Source organism: Zalophus californianus, chromosome 4 (genome assembly GCF_009762305.2).
Source record: "Zalophus californianus isolate mZalCal1 chromosome 4, mZalCal1.pri.v2, whole genome shotgun sequence".
Classification (NCBI taxonomy): domain Eukaryota; kingdom Metazoa; phylum Chordata; class Mammalia; order Carnivora; family Otariidae; genus Zalophus; species Zalophus californianus.
The window spans coordinates 33,139,498-33,163,962 of NC_045598.1; the positions used below are offsets into that span (position 1 = coordinate 33,139,498).

Below are 24,465 nucleotides of genomic sequence, written 5' to 3' on the forward strand. Positions count from 1 at the left end.
TACGGTGGCCGGTGAGAGGCAAAAACGGCCAGTTCTTTACTCGAGTAGGAAACGAACATGAGGGGAAGTGGCCCTTCCAGATGCCTACCCAGCCGACAAATCTAGCCAGCTCAGGGTCACCTCTGCGAGGCTGTGGGGTAGAAACGGCACGCAATTCCACACGAGGAGAAAGGCGGCGCCGGCGTGCGGCGTGAAGGGGAAAAGTCGCCCCCTCACTAGTGCGGCTGCGCGGGTACCGGGATCGCGGCAGGGGCGCGGTGCCGGCGGCAGTGGAGCGTGCGCGAGTGCGGGCGCGCCCGGGGACTGATGGCGGAAGTGGATCTGGTCGCCGAGTTTCCCAAACCTGCGGATGCTGCGCGCTACGCCGAGGTTATGGCTCGCTTCGCCGCCAGGCTGGGCGCGCAGGGCCGGCGGGTGGTGTTGATCACGTCCGGCGGTACCAAAGTTCCCCTGGAAGCCCGGCCAGTGCGCTTCCTGGACAACTTCAGCAGCGGGCGGCGCGGGGCTACCTCGGCCGAGGCCTTTCTGGCCGCGGGTTACGGGGTCCTGTTTCTGTACCGCGCTCGTTCCGCCTTCCCCTTTGCCCACCGCTTCCCGCCCCAGACCTGGCTGTCGGCGCTGCGGCCCTGCGGCGCAGCCCCTTCGGGTTTGCTGAGCCTGGAGGCCGAGGAGAATGCACTTCCGGGCTTCGCGGCGGCTCTGCGGAGCTACCAAGAGGCTGCGGCTGCCGGCACCTTCCTGTCCGTGGAGTTCACCACTTTGGCGGACTATTTGCATCTGCTGCAGGCTGCGGCCCAGGCGCTCAATCCGCTGGGTGCGTGTGCTTAGGAGTTCAGGGTTTCCTGCAGGCAGAGCCTTTCTCCCCAGACACTTTCCCCCCTCACCTTTTCATTATCCGCAGTCTAACAGCCCGGGAGCCTGAGTTGAAAGGAGCTGATCCCATATCCCACTCCGATTTATTACACCCTGTGCTTCTCTCTGCAGGCTCTTCTGCGATGTTTTACCTGGCTGCGGCCGTGTCAGATTTCTATGTTCCTGTCTCAGAAATGCCTGAACACAAGATCCAGTCATCTAGGGGCCCACTGCAGGTGATGGGCGCTTCTCTTCCAGAGATCTGATCCCCTATAATCAATCTTGGGTTAATTCCCTCTTGATCTGGAGATGGCCTTTCTGCATTCCGTATGTGATAGGCACTAGGGATACAGAGATGAATAAGACACCGCCCTCCCTCAAGAACCTCACAGTCTAGTGAGGGAGCTGGACACAGACATAATTACAATACAGAGTGATAAATGCTCTAGTAGAGGTACGTACAAAGCGAAGTCAGAGCATGGGGTGAGTGAATCTTGGGGAAGTCAAGGAAGGCTTCCTGGAGGAGATGACATAAATTGGGTTTTAAAAGATGAACAGAGAGTATAGCAGACAAAGTAGGGAAGGTCATTCCAGATAGAGTACAAATTGGAGTTTGGAAATGAGCAGTGTGATGTGAACTGAAGTTGTTTGGTAAGGTTGGAGAGCAGGGAGGGTGGGGCGAAAGGTGGGCGGGCAGACCGAAGAGAGCTTATATAATAGAAGATTTTGTATTCCTTCTTAAGGAGCTTGGAATTTATCCTGTGGAGCTAAGGCAAACAAGTAGGAGAATGAGATAAAGTTTTTGTTTGAAAAGACCATTCCGGCATCAGTATGAAAGGTGAATTAGAGAGAGTAGTGGGTGTAGGTTAGATGACGATGATTGCTGTAGTTTAAGGAAAGGGTATGGGGTGGCTAGTGGTTGAGATGTTGAGGTGATCTGGTATCCTGGAACCTGAGAGAATTTTTTTTTAAGATTTTTATTTATTTATTGAGAGAGATAATGATAGAGAACATGAGATGGGGGAGAGTCAGAGGGAGAAGCAGACTCCCTGCTGAGCAGGGAGCCCGATGCGGGACTGGATCCCGGGACTCCAGGATCATAACCTGAGCCGAAGGCAGTTGCTTAGAACAACTGACCCACCCAGGCGCCCAACCTGAGAGAATTCTTGATCATTTATGATTCAAGCAGAATTTAAATAGGAGAAACTACCTGTGGGATACTTGCTGACTTTGTAGGATACTTCATTTGTTCATTTTTTCAATAAATATGCCAAGTACTGTAGTAAGACCTGGAGATAAAGCAGTGCAAAGAAACATACTGTGCCCTTGTGTTGTTTGCACTCTTCAGAGACCGTAAATAAGTCAGATGCATACTATGTTAGGTAGTGAAAAATGCTAAGCAGAAAAATTAAGTGGGGAATGGGAATATAATCCCTATCACACTTGCTAATTTTCTGAAATCCTGATAATTATCATAGTAATTTCACACTTAAAATTCTGGGAGCTTTAGTTTATCCTCTGTTTTTTAGTTCTTTCTTGGAAGTACACAAACCAACTCAGCATTCTTAGAAGGGATCAAGAATGGTATAGTAGGAGTTTTGATTAAGTGAAAATAAAGAAAATCAGTTCAGTTTCTTCAGTGCTAAGATGTGTGATGAGTGACAGTTTTTAAACAGAATCAAATAGCCATGCTACTGGTGCAAGGAATATTTTAGGCTAAGAGTTTTAAAAACCGAACGTTAATTAAACTTCTGGCAAAGTTACGTTTGCGCTACAGATTTGCGTGAATAGATTTGTTTATTTGAGTGTTTGGTTTAAAATAAGGGGAATGTTTAAGAAAATATAATGCTGTTTTTCAGAGCTCTGTTAATGGTGATGAGGGTGGTAGGGCAAGGTTAACTCATAAGACATGGTTTGTCTCAGAATTTGTATGAAGCCTTGGAATTAGGAATCCTCATGAACCCTGAGCCAAGGCTCTTAAACTAAGCATTTAAAATGCTCTGAAAAGTTTGACAATGAGAAATCCCACTCAAATTGACATAGCCAAAAATCTGAGTCCCTACTTCCTTGGTTTCCCATGAGACTGACCTGGTAGAGAATGACCTTTCTTTGCTTATTAAGCTTTTCTTTTTCCAATACAGATAACAATGAAGATGGTGCCAAAAATGCTTTCTCCTTTGGTTAAAGACTGGGCTCCTAAAGCATTTATAATTTCTTTTAAGTTGGAGACTGACCCTTCCATCGTAATTGATCGTGCACGGAATGCTTTGGAAGTTTATCGACATCAAGTGGTGGTGGCCAATAGCCTTGAGTCACGACGGTCCTCTGTGGTTATTTTAACAAAAGACTCAGAAACCAAGATATTGCTGTCAGAGGAAGAAGTAGAAAAAGGCATAGATATAGAAGAGAAGATAGTGGGTGATCTTCAGTCTCGACACACAGCTTTTATACATGACAACTGAAGTAAAAAAAGACTTTGTAGGATCAAAAATTGTTCAGTGGATCAGGGCTCTTATAACTGGTAAAAACAAATCCTTTGCTTTCATAAAGACAAAAAAATGAAGGGAAAAAACTGAGTGGTATGCAGGTGAATATAGTTTGGTATTTGTCTTTTAAAGATCATTTCATACTCAATAAAAATGAAAACAAAAGCAACGCACTTATGACCAAGCCACCTGACACACTCATCTGATTGTCACCTGGATTTTGAAAATGAACATGAGCTGTTCCTCACCTTTAAAAAAAGAGCTTATTGGGAATTATATTTCTCGGCATATACCTGTGAGGCCTGAATATCAACCTTCTTCATAATATGAGAAGGATTATGGATGCATGAATGGCCATGCCTTAAAGATCAAATATTTCGTGATGCCTACCATGTGGTAGGCCCTGAGGATTATGAGGGTTAAAAAGATGAATAAATATGTCTCTGGGAAATGGATGTATGAAAAATAAAGTGCAATAAAGTGTGTGCCCAAAAGCCAACATGATGGAAATGTTTTTTGGAAATTTATCCAAAGTGGGAGTACAAGAGAAAGACACTTCCCTCAAGATAGATAGCCTGTAGAATTATGAGCTTCCCACTGCATTCACTTTTTGCTCGGTTGACTCTCTATTTGAGTTAACAGTTTACCTTTCAAATATTTTAGAACTGTTCTTAAGGGAAACTTGACTTCTACCTGGGGCCAGGAAGGGGCCTATTAGTGATTTCCACCCTGAGGGAAGCTTTGGTATGTGGTAAGGAGTAGGGGCTTTGGAGCCATCTCAGCCAAGTTTGACTCTTCGAGCTGTGCCACCTGTTACCTTTGTAAGCTTAGACCCTTGACTTAATCTCAAGTTCATTTATAAAATAGAGATAGTAAATCTCTTCTGAATAATGCCCTTTGTTGTGAGGAGTAAATAAAACAGTGAAGATGAAGCATTAGTCGTCTGGTGTCTGGCATGTAGATTTTTTACTGTCCTGAGCTTTGGGATGGGAGTGTACAAGAAATGTGGTTCAGAAAAATCCCCTAAATGATCTGTAGGTTGGTCCAGAGTGCATGTTGAGAAACTGCCATTAATAAGTAGGTGGAAGCAGGAAATATACTTTACATACTTGATTTAAAACGCAATTAGTGATAATCATGGAGTTGGGCAGGGTAGCCCAATGTGTCTGATGACAGTGATACGATCAATGTTGAAAAGATTTGAGCAGAGGTGCAAAGATGCTTTGAAATATGTCATTAAATCAAGAAATGTGACTTTCAAGCAGAGGAAAAACAACTGCAGCAATCAGGACTGTTCTGGAAGCAGCAGTCCCATCGAACAAAAATTTTCAATTAAGGTCTGATTAGCAAAATCTCAAAGACAACAGGCTCTGTCAGCAGTGGCTGCAGTACCGAAGGGATAGGAAGCAAAAGATTGATTTTCTTCCCTACATCTATAACTTCATGTGGATGATGACTGTCATTATGATGTTTGAACGTCCAACGAGGGTAAATGGAGTGAAAACTAGAAGTGATTTTTTTTTTTAAAGGTTTTATTTATTTAATTGACAGAGAGAGAGAGCGAGAGAGAGAGAGACGGCGTGAGAGGGAACACAAGCAGGGGGAGTGGGAGAGGGAGAAGCAGGCTTCCAGCCGAGCAGGGAGCCTGATGCGGGGCTCGATCCCAGCACCCCAGGATCATGACCTGAGCCGAAGGCAGCCGCTTAACCAACTGAGCCACCCAGGCGCCCCAAAACTAGAAGTGATCTTAATGTTTGTTTCTACCATAACTATTACTTCCCTTGGGAACCATTTCCTATCCTGGTTTGTCAGGCTTAAACACCACTTTCCTACATGGAATTTTTGAAGTGTTTTCCAATTCAGTATAATTTCCATTTGGAGCACTTAAACAGTATTTACACATGTTAAAATTCCAAGAGGTTTGTTTGTTTGTTTGTTTGTTTTAACAGCAAATAGGAGTGTGCCAAGAAAGAATGAAAAGGAACGTGAGTCAATGAGAGCAAATGAGGAAGCACTTGATCTGGATTGGAGGACCAAGAATTGTTTCCCTGAGGAAGTGACAAGTGATAAGTAGGAGTTAAGTGGACTGGAAGTGATGGCCGTGCGCATTTTAGATCAGAGAAAACACATTTGTAAGGTGGAAATGGTTGAAGTACTTCCACAAAGTAAGGGATGAGATCTATCCAGATAACTGGCAAAGCTTTGGAAAGGATCGTATGTGGAACTAGAATAAGATTGACATGTGGGTACCTGTTTGGGATATCAGCAAAGCAAGAGCCCCCAAAACATGGGTCAAATCAAGCTTTGATGAACTAACTAGAACCTTGCAATAAGAGCATTTAAATGAACGATATAAACCAAGGCTCTCTTAAGTTGTCATTTAGAATTTTTATTTTGCATGACATAAGTGGAGGAACGGTTCACTTAAACTGAATTTTCTAGGACTTCTAAAGGGCTTCTGTCTTAGGGACAATTCTAGTCAAGTCCGATTTCTTCATTTTTACTATAATAAAGCCAGGTCCGAAAAATGCCATTTGTCTTAGGCGCCCCAGGTAGTGACAGATCTAGGCTTAAAATTCACAACTCCTGACCCTCTTCCTTTTAAGAATTAAGTTACTTCTAGAAAAATAAAACCAAGATTATTAGGCCGGCGGGAAGCTATTTGCGAATTATAAATGCCCGCTAACAAAATGTAGCCTCCAAGTAGAAAAAGCGCACCTATGTTGTTACCATGGTTACTGCAAAGCCAATGGAATGAGCCGTACTTTTGTTTTGCCGAAAAACCCCGCCCCAAGGCCCAAAGGCCAATGGTGTGCGCTGTCTCCACAGGAAGAGCAGCCCCTGAGCCAATGGTGCGCGTCGTTTCTATGGTTCCCGCCGGAAGGACGCCTCGGCGTCTCTGCGGCGAGTGCTGTTGCTATGACGCCCGGGCCTGGGTAGGCACCTGCCGCTGGCCGCTGAGCAGCGGTGGAGCCGAGTGAGCCGGGACCCTCACTGCACTCCCCGAAAGACAGTTTCCGGCCTGGTTCCCGCGGTTCCGCCTCAGCCCCAAGGAGGAAAGCGCCTTTTCTGCGTTCCTTTTCAGCCTTCCAGGTTTTTCCCGCTTCTCTCACCAGTGTGGCCCGAAACCGGAGGAGAGCCTCTCCTGGCTCTGCCTTTGTTGTGGCGGGCTGGAGTGATTCTGCCTGAAGGATTCGCCCGTCCCCAGGGACCCAACCGCCACAGGCCTTTAGAATTAGGCTGTCTGTCTTATTTAGAGAGGGCTTGGAACCCGTCAGTTAGGTGGGCGCTCCTTTTCTCACTGCCCAGGCGAAGACTCAGTTCAGCCCTGCACAGACCACTGCGCCTGACGGGCCTGGCCCGAGTCCTCCGAGCCACGGCTTCCCCTGGTTGTAGGCTTGTGAACAAAGAACTGCCGTTTTCTGCTTGTTCGTCCTATGTTCATCATGCAGAACCTTAACTGCCGATGAAGCTCTGGAGAGGCCTTTGGTATCTTCAGCATCCGACGTCATCAAGTCAGTTACCTTCTACCTTTCGAGCTACAATCTCATCCGCTTCTCTCATCACCCTGAGCGCCACTTTTCTCATCCTGCTCATTCCACAGCCATTTTCACCCTTTCTTGTCCATGCTGCGCATCACTGAATGTTCATTCGTCTCCACCACCTCTGCCATCTATAGACCACCTCCCTCTGTTTTCCTGCTACAATGATTTGGATAGCTAAGTATTCCACATTCTCCAGCTCTGGAATCATTTGGAAGATTTTCTTTGTTTCTCTGCACTATGGCAAGCTTCCTGTCTTGGGTAAACTAACTAGCACGGAGAAGCGCACATTGGTAAATACAAACAGTAAATTTCTGTAAGCCTAGTGTGTTTTGAAAACGGAGGGGGAAAAATAAAAATGCATTTTTAGGCCTGTCCCAGGCTTATATAAAAAAAGAAGATTATGCCTTGCTCAAGTGAATACTATGTTAGATTTACATGATGTATTCATGCGTATGAAAAGGTCATTCAGAATGATCATGTAACCGGATTTCAACTTTAAGCCCGTATGAACGCAGTGCCTTGATACCATCGAATTTTCTGGAGAGGAGATGCTTAAAACAGGTCTTGTGCCTTCTATTCATGTCAATTTCCTTTTTTTTTTTAAAGATTTATTCATTTTAGAGAGAGAACACGTTTTCATGGGGGAGGGGGCAGACGGAGTAGGGGAGAGAGAATCCTCAAGCAGATACCCACTGAGGGGGGGGTTTGCGGGGGTGGGCTCCCACAGGACCCTGAGATCAAGACCTGAGGGGAAATCAAGAGTTGGCTGCCCAACCGACTGAGCCACCCAGGTGCCCCTTCATGTCAGTTTCTTAATCAGAAGACATTCTTTGTGATGTGAGCCAAGAAACAGAAACAATGAGGAGGAGTGATTGAAAATAAACATTTTTGGCAAGGGAGAAGTCTTAATAGTCCTAAAAAGACTGGAACATAGAACCTTAAAAAATAGAATAAGATTCATTTAGAGCCAGTGCAATTTTCTTTTAGTTGAAAAACTTTAATATGTCTTGTGTTCCTTGTTAAGTCTTACTATTTCTTTTTCAGTATTCAGGTTTAAATGTAAACTTATTTTGAAGACATGCACTTTTAGCAGGTATTTTGGGGGCTAGAATGATTTGGATATTTTTATTTTCTCAGGCCAATTACAGCACTTATCTGTGATATCTCATATTACAGCCAGGTCAATTTTCCAAATACTGGGAAATTCAGCTTAGTCTTCCGTAATAGATTGGAAAAGAAAAAGAAGTTCTGGGGGCACCTGGTGGCTCAGTCGGTTGGGCGTCTGACTCTTGATTTCAGCTGAGGTCATGATCTCAGGGTCTTAAGATCAAGCTCCGCGATCAGTGTGGAGTTGGCTTGAGATTCTCTCTCTCCCTCTCCCTCTGCCCCTCCCCTTGCTTGCACTCTAAATGAATGAATGAATGAATGAATGAATAAATAAATAAATAAATACAATCTTTAAAAAAGAAAAAGTTCTGAAACTTTTTCAATTTTTCACATTTAATGGATAAATTCTAACTTTTGAAAAGCAGAGTGTTAGATGCTATGTTTTAAGGGTCTTGCCTTTCTGCTTCCAATATGTATTTACTGAACAAACATCATTAGGGCAACATTGAAAAGTAACTTTTTAAAAACTTTCCTCTCACCCTAGGACAGCGGCTCTAAACCCCGGAGGTGATCTTGCTCCCCATGAGACATTTGGCAAAGGATATCCAGCATATCCCAGCTGGGGATATGTTACTGGCATCTAGTTGGCAGAGGCCAGGGATGCTGCTATACATCCCGCTATGCACAGAACATCCCCCCACAACAAAGAATTATCCAGCCCAAATGTCAATGATGCTGAGGTTACGAAACCCTGTCCCAACATATCAAGTTCATTTTTCTGTCCTGGATCAACCCTTGCCCCTGAGTGTACATTTTTACATAGCTGTAATGATAGTGTACATTTTGCCTTTCTTTTAATTTTATATTTTAAGCATTTAAACATTGCTACGTTGTTTTCAATTTTTTGAAAAGTATTTTTCCTCCTCATTTTGCTTGGGAATTGAGAAGGAAAAAACTGTTTAATATGAATTATATTTAAGATGCCTATGATTTTTAAATTATATTTGTGTAGAAGGGAGAAAGAAGGGTTAGGGTGAGTAGCCTATCTGGGTATATCAGTTTTTGTGGCCATGCTATTTACTTTTGTTCCCTAATGTCACTCTAAGACCATGAGATCCAAAACTCATCCTTTGCTCAGAGCCAAAAGATGTGCTGTAACATGAGGTGTGGTTCTGGCCTCTTACTGTAGTTCGAGGGCACCTGTAGGGGAAATAAGAACAAGAAGCAATGACTCTGCACCCATTCTCCTTGCTCTCTTTCCATTTAAAATTCTTTGTCTCTGTCTCAGTTTGCTTTGACAGTTTTACCAACTCATTCTTTACAAGTGGAAGTTTGGGGAGGAGGGCAAATCTTTTTAAGATAGTTAATGAACATTTATTCAGTATCTACTTTATAGAGAATAGTTTGTGTGTATACTTTGTTATGTACGTAATTTTAGGTGCAGTTTAGATGCTAGAGCATTTATAACTCAGTGGATTTTTAAAAAGATTTTATTTGAGAGAGAGAGAGAGCACGAGTCAGGGGGAGGGGCAGAGGGAGAGAGAGAAGCAGACTCTCTGCTCAGTGGGGAGCCTGAAATGGGCTCCATCCCAGGACCCTGAGATCATGTCCTGAGCCGAAGGCAGATGCTAAATAATGGATTTATATTACCTCAAGATCTGCTTTTTTAGAATTTTCAAATTACCTAACCATTGAGTCTCAGTGAACCAACCCCCTGGAAAAATGTGTGTTCTGGGGTGTCAGAGCAGAAAAGGCAGAGCGACCCAAATGTTCAAAGTCATGGAAATATAAGCAGCATTATGGGGATCAGTAAGTATACTAATGTCAAGGTGTGGCAGAAGATAAGGCTATAAAGACAGACAGGAACTAGGTTGTGAAGAATCTCTGGTGCCAAGCTGAGGGATTTGAACTCTTCCTGAAAGCAATGGGAATGAAGAGCAGCAAGTGATTTGCATTCAGAACAGCCAGTCTGAGGGCTTTGGATGGGGGACAGCCTGGCAGCAGGGATGTCAGTTAAGGATGCAATTACACTAAACTGGACAGTAAGTGAGGAGAGGCTAAACTAAGGCAGCACCCTTAGATAAGAAGTAGAATCTACATATTCAGGGACTGGTCGTTAATGAGAGTGGGATGAATAAGAAGGCAGGGTCATGGATGACTCCCAGATTTCCGGCTTGGGAAACTGTATTGATGGTGATTTTATTAACTGTACAATACAGAAGGAGGAGCAGGTGGAAGGGAAAGATGAGTGGATTCAAGCCGAGTTGTTCATTAGACAATTTGATATGCATTGGTCTTAAACAGTAGACGCATTTTATATTGTCTTCTTACCTACACATCCTCTTCTCTGGAATTTGTACCTCTCCACCAATCCTTACTTAAAGAGTAGGCTTTAGTGGCCATATTTGTATGTCATATTTGCTTCTAACCCATTCCAGTGACAATGGACTGAATGAGGATTATACAACTAACTTTGGAGAGGGGGACATGGATCATTGAATGAGCAAAAAATAATCATCTCTCTTTCATGAATTTGAATTAAAACATAAAGAACAGAAGTGACTTCATATGAAAAGTTAGTTAGGCTTAACACATGAATGGCTGTTTCTAGCCTGGCTGATGAGCAAGCAGAGAAAATCTATCCATGTAGAAAAGCAAGTAAACGGGGGCAGATTCATGTGGAAACTCAGAGATGAAAGACCTCATGGGTCAGGATAGACTAGTCCAGTCTGGTCCAGGATGGGCTGTCCAGTTCCATATCCAGTTCCTATGTAGTCATATTTATTTTCCAGCATATGCATGTATATCTTATTCTTTAAGTAACCCTTCTGTAATAGTTGGGATTGGTTGGCCATGAGGGTCAGAAAGCTCAAAATAAAAATGGCTTGAAAAAGAAATTTATTTCTCCCAAATAAGAGTGAAGAAGAAAGCAGTCCAGAACTGATAGGGTAGCATCTTGAAATTGTCAGAGATTCACAGATTTCTTCTCTCATGATAGCATATATCTATGGCAGGTGGCTTCTAACCCATGGTGTCCAGGATGGCTGCTCAAGCTTCAACTATCTTGTGTGTATTCCAGCCAGTAGAATGGAGGAAATAGGAAGAGTGAGCCCATTCCTTTCAGGGCACTTCCTAGAGGTGGCGCACAATTCCATTTACATCCCATTGGTCAGAACTTGGCTGTCTCTAGCAGTAAGGCAGGCAGCCGTATGATCATTCAAGAAGTCAGTTATCTTCTGCTGCGGGAAAAGGAAAGAATAAATATTGGGGGACAGCTGGCAGTCTTTGCCACACGTACTTGTGTTTGTTCTAACTTCAGTGTGTTCCTGTTTCTTCCCATTTTTTTCTATATAGAGCTGGAGCTTAGCAAAGATAGATTATTATTTAACCCTAACAACCCCATGAGGTAGGCATTATTATTAATCCATTTTATTTGGGGGTAAATAAAAGTTTAAAGAAGTTAGGTGACTTGCTTAGTCACAAAGCTAGAAAGTGGTGGAGCCAGGGTTTGAACCAAGGTATGTCAGACTCCTATATCCACGCTGTTAATCCCCATGAGAGTGAGAAAAGGCAGAGAGCCAAAGGCAGGATTCTTAGGAATGTCAGCGTCTCAAGGGGCTATGGAAGAAGAGGAGCTCAGGGAGAACACAGAGAAGGAAAGGCCAGAGAGGTAAGAGTAAACACAGGAGAAAGTGATGTCACAGAACAGAGAAAGGAAACACTTTCAAGATAGGGGTGCAGAGAGATCATATATAAAAATTATAGAAACATGTCCAGTTTGATTGGCATTTTGAGGGTTATTGGTAAGTGATATTTTGAGTATAGTGGTAAGAACAGAAGCCAAAATGCAGATGTTTGAGGAGGGGAAGACAAATTAGAAGAAGGACAGTACCTTCAGAGGAATGTGGTGGGGTCAAAGGAGAGTTGTTTTTGTATCTTTCTTTTTAAGACCAGAAACATCTTGAATGAAGGGCAAGAGATCAGTAGAGAGGGAGATAATGAGTATACAGAAAAGAAAAAGCTTCCTTGAAGAAGCAATATGGGATGGGATCTAGAACACCGGTGAAGAGACTTGCTTTGATCGGGAAGATGGAAGTCTCCACTGAGCAGAGAAAGAGAACAAGTTCTCTAACGATGAAGGCTAGTATCTTATTGTAGGGGAAGAAGCTGACAGAGTTTTATGAGGACTTTAGTTTTATTAGTGCTGTGGAAGACAAGGCCATCTGCCAAAACAGGGGAGAAGTAAGATGTGGAGTTTGAGGGGAGAGCTGGAAGTTCTGGATAGTTGCTGAGTGAAACTGTAGCAGAATCTGGTGAAGAATGCAGAGATTGATCTATCAGGAGAGAAGCTTGGCTCAGGCTGCAGACCATGAATTTGTAGTGGCCCTGTCTGCTTGCTTGTTTTATTTTTCTCTACGAGCACTCAGCAAACTAAAATCGATATAGGGTAGTCAAATGGTCAAACTTTTCCAGGGCTGGGATTTTCAGGGAAGGTGGGACAAGGAGCAAGATAACTGGGGACATTGATGAGACATTGCAGTGATCAGCTATTGGGTCCAGGCTTGAGGGGAAAAGCCAAAAGTATCTGCTGGTTTGAAAGATGTAATGGTCCAGGGACTGAGGTCTCACTGTCATTGTAGAATAAATACAGTTTAAGAGAGCAATCACTTCACCCCCATCAGTATGGCCTTGTTATATATATAAAACAAATATAACAAGTGTTGGCAAAGACGTGAAGAAATTGGAACCCTTCTGGGCAGTATGGTGGGAACATACAATGCTGCAGCTACTTTGGAAAACAGTAGGGCAGCTCCTCAAAAAGTTAAACAGAGTTATATTGACAGCAATTCTACTTCTAGATATATACCCAAAATAATTGAAAGCAGGGACTTAAACAGATTACTTGTAACTCATGTTCACAACAGTGTTAATTCACACCAGTTGAAAGGTGGAAACAGCTCAAATGTCCATGAACAGATGAATGAATGAAAAAATGTGATACATACACACACAGACATACACATGCATGCACACACCCATACACCGGAATATTATCCAGCCTTAAAAAGGGAGAAGGAGAATATGAGTGGGGACCAGACGATGGGAATGGGGTGAGGAGGAGCACAAGAAGATTCTTAGCTGTAAGTCATGAGGAGGACACATGGGGTACAAAGATTCAGGCCTGGGCCCTTTTTTCTTTCAGTGTGAGGTTCAGAGGATAATTAGAATTCTATATATTGCCCACCAAAACTGTTGATGTGAAAATGATGACACTGAAACACTTAGCAAGAAAGGAGAAAAATAATACAAATAATTAAGAAAGCAAAACAGTATAGTTTGTGTGGACTATCAGCAGTACAATAATAATTATGCAGATCACTACAATTTGGTCAGATTAACTTGGTTAAAAGTTATGCCTGGGGGTGCCTGGGTGGCTCAGTTGGTTAAACGTCTGCCTTCGGCTCAGGTCATGCTCCCAGGGTCCTGGGATCGAGCCCTGAGTCAGGCTCCCTGCTCAGCGGGGAGCCTGCTTCTCCCTCTCCCTCTGTTCCTCCCCACTGCTCGTGCTCTCTCTCTCAAATAAATAAATAAAATATTTTTAAAAAGTTATGTTTGATTATAACAGCTAGTCCTATTCACAGCCAGAGGTTCTAGTAACAGAGAAACACAGATACAACTTCAATCAGAAATTTATCTTTCACCTACCATTATAGTGTCAGCTCTTTTGTAGCATGACTACTTTTAACTTAAAAAACTAAAGATAATATTGATGACAGGCTTATATCAAGAGGTTTTAGAAGAGAACTGAATGATTTAAAAGTCACCAGAAATTATAAGCCATATTCTGTGAGTATTCCTTGATAGTACAGAATCAGTGGGCTCTCTAGCTTCCAGAGGAGTCCTTTTATCTCTCAAATTCAACTGAGGGAAAAAAGGCTTCTTTGGAACATATAACTTTGCAAGGGGCCTTTGGGCGATTTTCAGATTACTAAATTGTAAACTTCAGAACTGGGCATACAGAAAAGCTTGTATTTTTTAAAACACACATTTGCATTATATATATAATTTCATCATTTCTTATTTTAGAAGATATTATAAAGTTGTTTGAAACTTTAATTTTCTTTGTGTTGTTGGCTATTCATGTAAATGTTCATCATAACTGGATAACATACCCATTAATTAACAGGAGAACTAAACTACTTTGTACAGCGTCTAACTCTAGGTGTATATACATGTCAGTTTTCTTGCATGCTCAGTTGTGTGTGCGTGTGTGTATGTGTGTTGTATGCATGTATGTACATACACATATGCTTACCTCTTTTACCAAGGGACAAGTTCAGATAAAATATGTATTTCACCATCTCGAGAAAGGAGGGGTTGAATCCCTTGTTGCTACAGAAGAACTACTCTATTTTATATTGGTGCTTATTCCAGAACAGTGAAGACAGGCTGAGCACTGCTACCAGAAATTTAGAAGAAATTACAGTGAAGTACATGGAAGAAATGAAAGAAGTAAGAGCTAATAACATAAAGTTCTAAGATACCTGTGGTTTTATTCATTGTCCTTCATTAAATTGACATGTTAAAAACCAACATTTGAATATTACTGTGTAGTTTGCAAAGCACTTGCACGTACATTTTTTCCCCTAAAATGTTGCAACAGTCTGTATTCATTTCTAGTAGAGTACATGTATGGGATGTTACCCAGAGATGACTGGTTGGACATCCAAATAGGTCTGCTCAAGGTGGCTTTCATTATCTTTGTAAATTCATCCATGTTTCAATAACCGGCCCTTTAGCTGACTCTCTTGCTTGTAGCTTGTAGGCTTAGAAACCTGATTAGTCAGTGGATCTGTTTCTCAAAGGTGACCTTATATTAAATACACTCACAGAGAAGTTTATAGAAAAATAGATACCAGCTTACTAGTTGACAAAAAGAAATGTAATTGCCACAAGAACCAGACATGCATGTCCTGTGGCTGATGGATTCTTTCTCTACAGGTACACTGCATTACAGATGTTTACTTGCTGAACAAATGATTCTAATTTTTACAGCAGTGGCTAAGATAGCCTGATTTCCACAATAGAGCTCTCTATACCTGCCTTTATTTCTGGACCTGTTGTAGACTAGAACCAAGCAGGGTACCTAGCCCTTAAGAGGAGTTGATAATGGCATCTTTTGACTTTCTTATCACTCTTTTGATGTTTCCAATACTGATCAACCTACTTTTCAACATATTTTTTCTCTAAATGAGTTAAGAAATTCTCTCAGGTTGATTGGAAGTCATTCTACTGTGTTTCAACATCTCAGCTAAGATAGGCAACTCACTGATTTTTAAATTTAATTCTTAGAGGAATTTTTTATTTGATTTCCAAACTCTTAAAGAAGAATGCAGCTTCTTTAGAACAAAAGCAGGACAGCATAATAGACCATGAACTTTAACATTAGGCACATGGGGGTGAAAAATTGCCTTTAGTACTGTCTTTCTGTGTAACCTTGGGGAAGTTAGTTAACATCTTTGAACTTGAAATTTCTCATCTGTAAGATGGGGATGATAATAGCTTCTTCAAAGAGATGTGTGGGGTTTACACAGGTTAAGGTCCATAAAACATTTCACACACATGTACTTGACACCTAGCAAGTATTCAATAAATTATAGTTGTTATTATTAGAGATAGGTGTTATTGTTCCTGCCGTTTTGAAGAGAAAGAAATTGAAGATTAGCAGGAAGTTACAAAGTTGGGTGTCAGTGCTGAGTTATGTCTGCTGTACCATTCAGCTCTTTGTTCGTTTTATGAGGAGTTGTGCAATAGGTCTCAACACAATTCAGCAAAAGGCAGTTACTTTGGTAGTCTACTTCTAAGCAATTTGGCATAGTAGGTAAGAGCTTAGCCTCTGGGTTTGGCCCTGTTGAGTGTGAAGTCTAGGCCTCCCCTTATTTCCTGCATGACAGTGCAAATCCCTTGGCCCCTAACGGGCTGCTTTTTCCCCTATAAAGTGGGAGGCTAATAGTCTCAGAGGATTGCGGTGAAAATGAAGTATTTGATGTCCTTAATATAGTGCCGGGAGCATTGAGCTAGCTTTTAATCTATTATTATGCACCATATAAAAGTACCTTTTATGAAGCTGCCATATTAGCCAAAAGCTATTTTTAAAAAATACTCAGTATTTTAATACAATCTTCTGTTAACATTTCAGACATTTTAATCATCATTGTTAGTACAGGAGTATAAAAATTACTGTGGAGATTTTTCTCTGTTCATGGGTATCATGCTATATTTCCTAAATCATAGATAAGGAGACTTGATTTGAAACCTGTTAAGTTAATGGAAAAAAGAAATTAGAGATTGTGACTGTCCCAGAAATTTGTGGTGATGTGTCATCATATCTGTGGGAAACAGTGTCTGATAACACGAAGCAGCTGGAAGGAAGTTTAGGGAGGGAGACCCACACTTAAGGAAAGCTAGGTTTTCTGTTTATTTCTTAGATTATAGACACGATAGTATGGTGATCTCTCAATGACTCTTTCACTTCATAGATTTGATATGGATTACTATATGAACCATGGACTAAGAGTAAGAAAATGTATTATTTTCTTTTTAGGTAGAAAACTATGCAAACAATGTCCATAACTTAACAGAGGAAAAAGAAGCATTTTCTCACGGTTGTGAAAAGGAAAACAAACAGCATAGACATGTGGTTAAAGAGCTCCAACCCAAACAGGGTAATTTTTCCTTTTGTAACAATGTGAAGTTTATTTTTTTTCCTACTTCTAAAAATAATATGTGACAATTACAGAAATCTGGGAAATGTATAAAAGTAGAAAGAAGGGGGAAAATATAATCCTCCACTCCAAGAAAAGTACTTATAATGTTTTGAGTGTATTTTCTGTCTAGTCTTTAAATTATCTATTCTGAAAGAGTCAGGAATGTGTGTGAGAGAATACAGGATGGTTATTTCCTTCAATGTCTATTCTAGCACTTACCACACTGTATCATAGTGACCTGTGTCAGCTCCTTTGGGGTAGAAATCGTGCCCTGGTCTTAGTGGTTTCTGTGTTTCCCACAGCACCTGCCTTGTAAAGTACCTAGCATATTAAGGATTCAGGAAATATTTATTAAGTACTACAAAGCTACAAGAGAAGACATGGATAGGACCCCTTTAGAATATTCTATTTTGTTTAACCTCACAAATTAGATAATATTATTATTACATAGGGACAGTGATTACTTATATTTACCACACATTTATTATTTTCTTTGCTCAGCATTTTCCCTGGCACCTCAGATATTCCATTTGGAATCGTGGTTTTTTGTTTTGTTTTGTTTTATTTTTCATTTTAGAACTTCTCACTCCAATTCTGGAGTGAGGGGCAGGAGAGGTGAAGGGTTGGTTTACAGGCTGGAGTTCTGTCAACCAAGTATAATGGAAGGAAAGAGGGGCAAGGGAGTTGTGAATGTTTTCAAGGGGGGTGATTATAATGATGAATTGCTTAGATGAATCTAAGCTAGGTAAGAAAGTAAATGAGAACGGGAGTGGGATAAAGAACATTGAAAAGTGTTTAAAGTTAGTGGATTATAGTTGCCAGTATGGTCAAAAATTTGTTGACATTTATGGGCACCTGGGTGGCTCAGTTGTTAAGCATCTGCCTTTGCCTCAGGTCATGATCCCAGGGTCCTGGGATCGAGCCCCGCATCGGGTTCCCTGCTCCGCGGGAAGCCTGCTTCTCCCTCTCCCACTCCCCCTGCTTGTGTTCCCTCTCTCGCTGTGTCTCTCTCTGTCAAATAAATAAATAAAATCTTAAAAAACAATTTGTTGACATCTAGCTACTAGAAGAAGTACATAGGAAAGAGTGATTGGAGAATGGGATGCTTGAAGTTGAGACTAGGGAGTTGCTGCTAACAAGGTCTAGAGAATTACTGTGGAGTAGGGGCTGAGATGGGGTGGAGGACTCAATCTTTGGAAGTTAGTTGGTGAAGAGACTGAGAAGCCAGGGCACTAGAATAATCTACCTGAGTGTTGAAATCACGAAGAATTTTGGCAGGGCTAGTTAAGTAACCTTACACAAATTAGTTGGCTTGTTGGTGCCTGCATCCTTGTCTCATAAATGGGATAATCATGTTTCCTACCTCAGTGGATTGTTGCAAGGATTAGATGACATAAATTTATCTTAAGTGCTTAATACAATACCTACCACATAGTAAGCACTCAATAAAACAACAACAAATTTTAAAATTATGCAACAGTAAGAATATCTACTGCTTTTGAGAACATTTTCCGACTACTTTTTTTTGTTATTTTTTCTGAAAGTTTGCAGACACCCTGGAGGGATGGGGAGAAGAGTGGTAGTAGCAGTATAGCTGATTTTTTAAAAATTAACTTGCTATTTCATTAAAAACACATTTAACATCTTATAACAGCAATTATTTGCCGGCATTTCTTTTAACAGTTTTGTTTCTGTTATTTCTTCCTAACAGAAGTGCAAATAAAAGAGATTGAAGAAATGTTGTATCAAGAGGGCTTATCTGAAATAGCTCTGAGCAGCCCCAGTGAACAGATTACATACTTACTGGTAGAAAGAAGTACACTCTTGAGGAAACTGGAAACTGGAGGCTCCAAGCCAGAATCACAAAGATGTATGACCAGTAATCTACAGAAAGGACTTGCCCAGGTATTCTGAAATTAAGTAGGTAATTGAATAAGAGGCAGATCAGTTTTTTTGTTGTTGTTATTTCTTTAATAATTCATTCATTAAATTATTAGGAAGCCAGTTTTAATAATGCTTAAGTATATAGGTGTTCTTTTTTAAAGATTTATTTATTTGAGAGAGAGAGTACGTGTCCAAGTGAGTGGGGGGAGGGGCAGAGGGTGAGGGAGAGAGAGAATCCTGAAGCAGACACCCTGCTTGGTGGGGAGCCAGATGTGGGGCTCAATCTAAGGACCCTAAGATCCCCACCTGAACCAAAACCAAGAGCTTGCCACTCAACCGACTTTGCCAAGGCACCCCAAGTATATAGGTTTTATATTTGGATGGACTTCTCTGCCACTTGTTCTCAGAATGAACTTGAGCAAGTTAGTTAACTTTTGTGAGCCTTGATTTTCTCATCTATAAAATCTGGGATCGGCTCAGCTACTCCACAAGGTTATCATGAAAATGAAATAACATATATAAGGCTCTAGAATAGTACCTCACACATTAATTAGCATTATTGTGAGGCTTTTTTTCTCCACAGAAATCTGTAATAAAAGGTGAAAGATTTATGCCATCTGAAGAGAAACCAGAGTATTAATTAGCATTATTGTTATTGTTTATTGAGAATTTCCCATGTGCCAGGCTCTGTGCCAGTGGATGTAGAAACAAAGTCAAGTTAGACATGATTTGGACTTGCAAGGAACTTATAAGCTAACGGAGGAAAAAAAAAAGCCAGTGATTATAGTTCAGTGTGTAAAATCCCATGATAAGGGAAGGCATAGAAGGTTCGAGAAATTCAGAGAAGGGCTTCACGTCTGAGTCAGACGTGATGGGTCGGGGGACTGAAAAGCCTTCCAGAGGAGATACTGAGTAGTAGTTTGAAAGCTGAATATGTGTTAGCTAGATGAAGAAGCTGGGAAAGTCATTTCTGCAGAGGAAACAGTGTATATTACAGACTGGTTTGTGTGAGTGAATGCTGAGAAATGTGGCTGGAGATATTTTCAGGAACCACATCATGGTGAGATTCATATACTAAGCTAAAGTTAGGACTCAGCACCCATCAGTGTTCCTGAACCATACTAGAGGCATAAAAACAATTTTTAAAAAGATTTTGTTTTTCAGGAGCGCCTGGGTGGCTCAGTCATTAAGTGTCTGCCTTCAGCTCAGGTCATGATCCCAGGGTCCCGGCATCCAGCCCCGTATCGGGCTCCCTGCTCGGCGGGAAGCCTGCTTCTCCCTCTCCCACTCCCCCTGCTTGTGTTCCCTCTCTCGCTGTGTCTCTCTCTGTCAAATAAATAAATAAAATCTTTAAAAAAATAAAAAAATAAAAAGATCTTATTTTTCAGTAATCTCTAAACCCAGCACGGAGCTTGAACCCACAACCCCAAGATCAAGGGTTGCAGGCTATACCCCCTGAGGCAGCCAGGCACCCCAAGGCATAAAAACATTTGATGGACTTTGTTATAGAAGGTCTGGAGAGTCACTAAATAATTTTAAGAGGAAAGAGTAACATTCTGATTCATGTTATTACAAAATCTGGGATTTTGACTTTTGGTTGTAATGAATTAGTTGAAGAGGAATTTGCTATCTTAAAATATTGGTGTGATCTGTGATCATGGAATATCCATGTATTTTTTAATGTATATAAGTAAAGTTTTATGATTTTCTCCATAAAATCTTACACTCTTGTTGTTACATTTATTCCTAGGTACTTCATATTTTTGGATGCTATTAATAGCAAATGCTATCTTTTTTAAAAGAATTTAATTTTCTAACTATCTGTCACTGGTATTTAAAAATATAATTATTTTATATACTGACCGACACCTAACATTGTTGCTAAAATTTCTTATTCATTTTACTTATTTATTTATAAAGTACTTTTTGCTCTTTGTTTTTATTTACTTATTTATTGTTTTTATTATTTTTTAAAGATTTTATTTATTTGACACAGAAAGAGACAGCGAGAGAGGGAACACAAGCAGGGGGAGTGGGAGAGGGAGAAGCAGGCCTCCCGCGGAGCAGGGAGCCCGATGCCAGGCTGGATCCCAGAACCCTGGGATCATGACCTGAGCTGAAGGCAGATGCTTAACGACTGAGCCACCCAGGCGCCCCTATTTATTTATTTTTTTAAGTAGGCTCCACACTGAATGTGGGGCTTGAACTCACAACCCTGAGGTCAAGAGGCATGTGCTCCACTGACTGAGCCAACAGGGCGCCCCTCCTATTCATTTTAATAATTTTTTTGAAGATTTAAAATATTTTCTACCTGTATAATCACATTATCTGAGAATAATGATACTTTTGTTTCTTCCTTTTCAGTCCTTATTCCTTTCAATTCTTTTTCCTGCCTTACACTGGCTAGGCTCTTTACTATTATCTTGAAATTAGTATTATTAGTAGTATTATCTAGTATCATCATCTTGTTATTAATATCGGAGAAAGCATTCAGTGAATCACTATTACGTATGATGTTTGCTGAAGCTTTTATTTCAGATGGTAGTCTTTATTTATTATTTATTATTTACACTCTTATTCCTAATTTGCTAAGAGTTTTTATTAGGAACCAGTGGTGAATACTAGAAAATGTTTTTTTGTAGCCATTGATGATGAAATAATTTAGAACTTGAATCTGTTAATGGGAGAATTTCGTTGATTTATTTTTCTAATGTTAAATCTATCTTGCATTGCTGGGATAAATCCAACTTATTCATGATATGTTGTCCTTTCTAGATATTATTAGATTAGATTTCATAAAATTTTGTTTAGGATTTTTTATCTATGTTTATGAGTAAGAAGATTGCCCTGTGATTTTTCTTTCTCTTGTTATCTTTATTGGGTTTTAATCTCAAGGTTTGGCTAGCCAGTGTTAGCCAATTGTTTTTCATTATTGCCTCTATAGTAAGACTTTTTAGATAATTTTCCTAATCACTCTCCTGTGAAATTTTAACACTACTGTAGAGTTCTACATAGTGTAGGCATATCATGCTTTGTACATAAAAAGAGTAAGATTTTTTTGCTCCCATAGGAACCAATTTTCACTCCCTTTGGGGTGATACTGTCTCATTGAAAATGCATGGCCTAACTTGATGAAATGGACTGTGCTCCTTTTTTTGTTTTTTTGCTTTTTAAAAAAATTTAAATGACATTTTTATTTATAAAGACTGACTGATGTAAGTTTCACTTATCTTATTATTTATTCAGGAGAAACTTGAACAAATCCACCAGCCTCTGCAAAGAGAACATGAGAAATATCAGGAACCTGTGAAGCAATCTGAAAAAAATCTGAGTGAGGTAAAAAAAAAAAAGAATCCTTCACTTAATAATAAGAGCTAATTACACATTAGCTTTTAGCAAGTATTTTGTTTGAATATATTAAAATATAGATTGATGCTGTGAAGATTATAAAATTGTGCATAAAAGTATTATAAATACATCACAAAGATTTGGGAAGAAAAAATTAATAGCTGATTTTTATTGAATGCATCAAAATTTAAACAATCAATGTGTGTTATAACCTTTGAAAAATCATTTTGGGATAATCCTTCCCAAATATGTTTGGAGCCCTTTTTTGGGGGTAGTCCTTTAATATATATAGCACATTATTTTAAGTATAATCAATTCTTTCATGGAATTAAATTTTTTGATCTGGGGAAATGTTATTAAGTGCTAAATCCAGTAAATAAAGTATATGCTAGGAATTTAACCGCAGGAAGTAACCCAAGATAAATGTATATGGATGAAACTGTTTATCATAGCATTATTTTCAATAGCAAAAATTAGAAACTACCAAATGTTTAAATGATTATATAAATCATGTCACACTCACTATGGAACACTATATAGCCTTTAAAAAATTATCATTACAAAATCTGTACAGTTTTTTGGGGAAGTGTTTCTCATATAATGTTAAATGAAAAAGACAGAAATGTACATAGATTGGGATTATGACTATGTAAAAATGTATATAAATAAAAAATACTGCAAGGATATATACCAATATATTAGAAGTGGTTTTGTTATGTGGATGGTATTTTGGTTGTCTTCTTATCTTTTAGAAATATTTGTATGAGCAGGGAGTCTGCTTCTCCCTCTGACCCTCCCCTCTCTCATGCTCTCTCTCTCATTCTCTCTCTCTCAAATAAATAAATAAAATCTTAAAAAAAATAATAGAATTCTTGAAAAAAAGTAAGAAATATTTGTATGATGATTATATAAATTGATACATATTTTGGGGATCAAAAGCAAGGTATAATGGAGACTAAATTTCTTAGCTTTTAAAATGTTTTGAAAATAATTGCAGAAAAGGATCTGTAAACATGATTTGAGTGTGTGCATATCTTGACATTAAATGAAATACTCTGTGTGAAAGCATTTTATAAACTGTATTTAATGGACCATATACATGAGGAGTTTTTTTCTCTTTTTTGTCAGATGGTACTCATTTTTATGATAAAATTTCTATTTTTTATAATCGTATAACCATAAACTCTTAGATATATTAGGTTGAACTATATGAAGTTGTATGTTCATAGGTAAAAAAATCAAGTATCACCAATTTTATATGGTTTCATTTAATAAAAGAAATACATACAAATGAAATATTGTTTGCTGCTTTTCTTTGTTAGCTTTCAAATGCTTGTAGGAAATAGTGCAGTGTTATGAGTACATTTAATTTTTGTTTTATTACTAATAATAGTTTTATTTCAGTCCCGTAATGAAGACCTGGAAAAAGATAAAACTTCACAGAACTGCCTGGAGAGAAATGCAGAACAAGCGGTGGAGAGGTTAAGGATGGCCTAGGAAGAGATCCGAATGCTCAATGATGAGCTACAAGGGAGGGAGAAAGAACAGAGTAAATTAGGTAAGCTGTGGTTGCAGAGGAATGTTTCTAATGATGCTTTAAATGTAATTGATCTTTTCTCAGGGTAGAACATGAGTACATTGAGAAAAAAAAATCTAAAACACATAGAAGTTTGATAAACAGCTTCTTTTTGTACACTGTCCAGAAATTTTTACCGAAGGATAAGCATAACATACCTACCCAAACACACACAACTCCTAAGTGTACATCATGGGGTGCAAGAAGCTCCCAGCATTCCAGTGCCCCCTTTGTTTCTTCTCTCTAGGTCTACACCCTCTCTCCCACCCAGATGTAACCACTATCCTGACTTTTAACACTATTTCTGAGTTTTGACAGCAGGCAATATGCATTCTTGAATTTAGTTTGTTTCTCTTGTTCAATCTTATATTCGTGAGATTCACTCATGTTGCTGCATGTGGCAGCACTTTTTTCACTTGTGCTGGTTGTATAATAGTCCACTGAATAAATATACTAGCCATTCTACTGTTGATGGACATTTATGTTGCTTCCAGCTGTGCTCTATTATGAATAGTCCTGCTAGGAATATTCGTGGACTTACCAACACATTTCTAATTGTGATATACCTAATTATTGGATCAAAGGGTTATGTGCATATTCTACTTTGGTAGATAACTGTTATACTGTCTTCCAAGTAGTTGTATTAATTTAAGCCCTCCTCAGTTGTATATGAGATTTTGGTTGCTCCCAATTCTTTGTCAGTATTTGGTATTGTCAGTCTTACTAACTTTGCCTTTTCTTTTTTTTTTTTAAAAGATTTTATTTATTTATTTGAGAGAGAGAGAATGAGAGATAGAGAGCACGAGAGGGAAGAGGGTCAGAGGGAGAAGCAGACTCCCTGCTGAGCAGGGAGCCCGATGTGGGACTCAATCCTGGGACTCCAGGATCATGACCTGAGC

General features: G+C 39.9%; 2 protein-coding genes across 6 annotated transcripts; both read left to right on the forward strand.

Annotated features, from left to right (window-relative positions):
* The first annotated feature begins 154 nt into the window (after nucleotides 1-154).
* On the forward strand, nucleotides 155-3,837 carry PPCS (phosphopantothenoylcysteine synthetase). 4 transcript variants are annotated; one of them, XM_027572217.2, is made up of 3 exons: nucleotides 155-814; nucleotides 985-1,088; nucleotides 2,994-3,837. In XM_027572217.2, exons 1-3 carry the CDS (start codon nucleotides 307-309, stop codon nucleotides 3,312-3,314), a joined length of 933 nt encoding a protein of 310 aa, XP_027428018.1. In that variant the 5' UTR covers nucleotides 155-306; the 3' UTR covers nucleotides 3,315-3,837. The 4 variants fall into 4 exon arrangements, with proteins under 4 accessions (XP_027428018.1, XP_027428030.1, XP_027428025.1 ...); XM_027572229.2 differs by having other exon boundaries at nucleotides 242-369; XM_027572224.2 differs by lacking the exon at nucleotides 985-1,088 and having other exon boundaries at nucleotides 525-814.
* Nucleotides 3,838-5,757: 1,920 nt separating this feature from the next.
* On the forward strand, nucleotides 5,758-24,381 carry LOC113915293. Of its 2 annotated transcripts, XM_027581135.2 has the most exons (7): nucleotides 5,758-6,853; nucleotides 14,426-14,503; nucleotides 16,596-16,716; nucleotides 18,470-18,663; nucleotides 21,889-21,978; nucleotides 23,395-23,548; nucleotides 24,323-24,381. In XM_027581135.2, exons 2-6 carry the CDS (start codon nucleotides 14,486-14,488, stop codon nucleotides 23,485-23,487), a joined length of 516 nt encoding a protein of 171 aa, XP_027436936.1. In that variant the 5' UTR covers nucleotides 5,758-6,853; nucleotides 14,426-14,485; the 3' UTR covers nucleotides 23,488-23,548; nucleotides 24,323-24,381. The 2 variants fall into 2 exon arrangements, with proteins under 2 accessions (XP_027436936.1, XP_027436929.1); XM_027581128.2 differs by lacking the exon at nucleotides 14,426-14,503 and having other exon boundaries at nucleotides 5,758-7,173.
* Nucleotides 24,382-24,465: the final 84 nt, after the last annotated feature.

Bases quoted from the DNA above. Each gene is read 5' to 3' on its own strand.
- PPCS (XM_027572217.2), top strand. From the start codon at position 307: ATGGCGGAAGTGGATCTGGTCGCCGAGTTTCCCAAACCTGCGGATGCT. The intron at 815-984 runs GTGCGTGTGCTT...TTCTCTCTGCAG, and splicing joins CCAGGCGCTCAATCCGCTGG to GCTCTTCTGCGATGTTTTAC. The intron at 1,089-2,993 runs GTGATGGGCGCT...TTTCCAATACAG, and splicing joins CATCTAGGGGCCCACTGCAG to ATAACAATGAAGATGGTGCC.
- LOC113915293 (XM_027581128.2), top strand. From the start codon at position 7,045: ATGATTTGGATAGCTAAGTATTCCACATTCTCCAGCTCTGGAATCATT. The intron at 16,717-18,469 runs GTAATTTTTCCT...TCTTCCTAACAG, and splicing joins AGAGCTCCAACCCAAACAGG to AAGTGCAAATAAAAGAGATT. The intron at 18,664-21,888 runs GTATTCTGAAAT...TTATTTATTCAG, and splicing joins TACAGAAAGGACTTGCCCAG to GAGAAACTTGAACAAATCCA.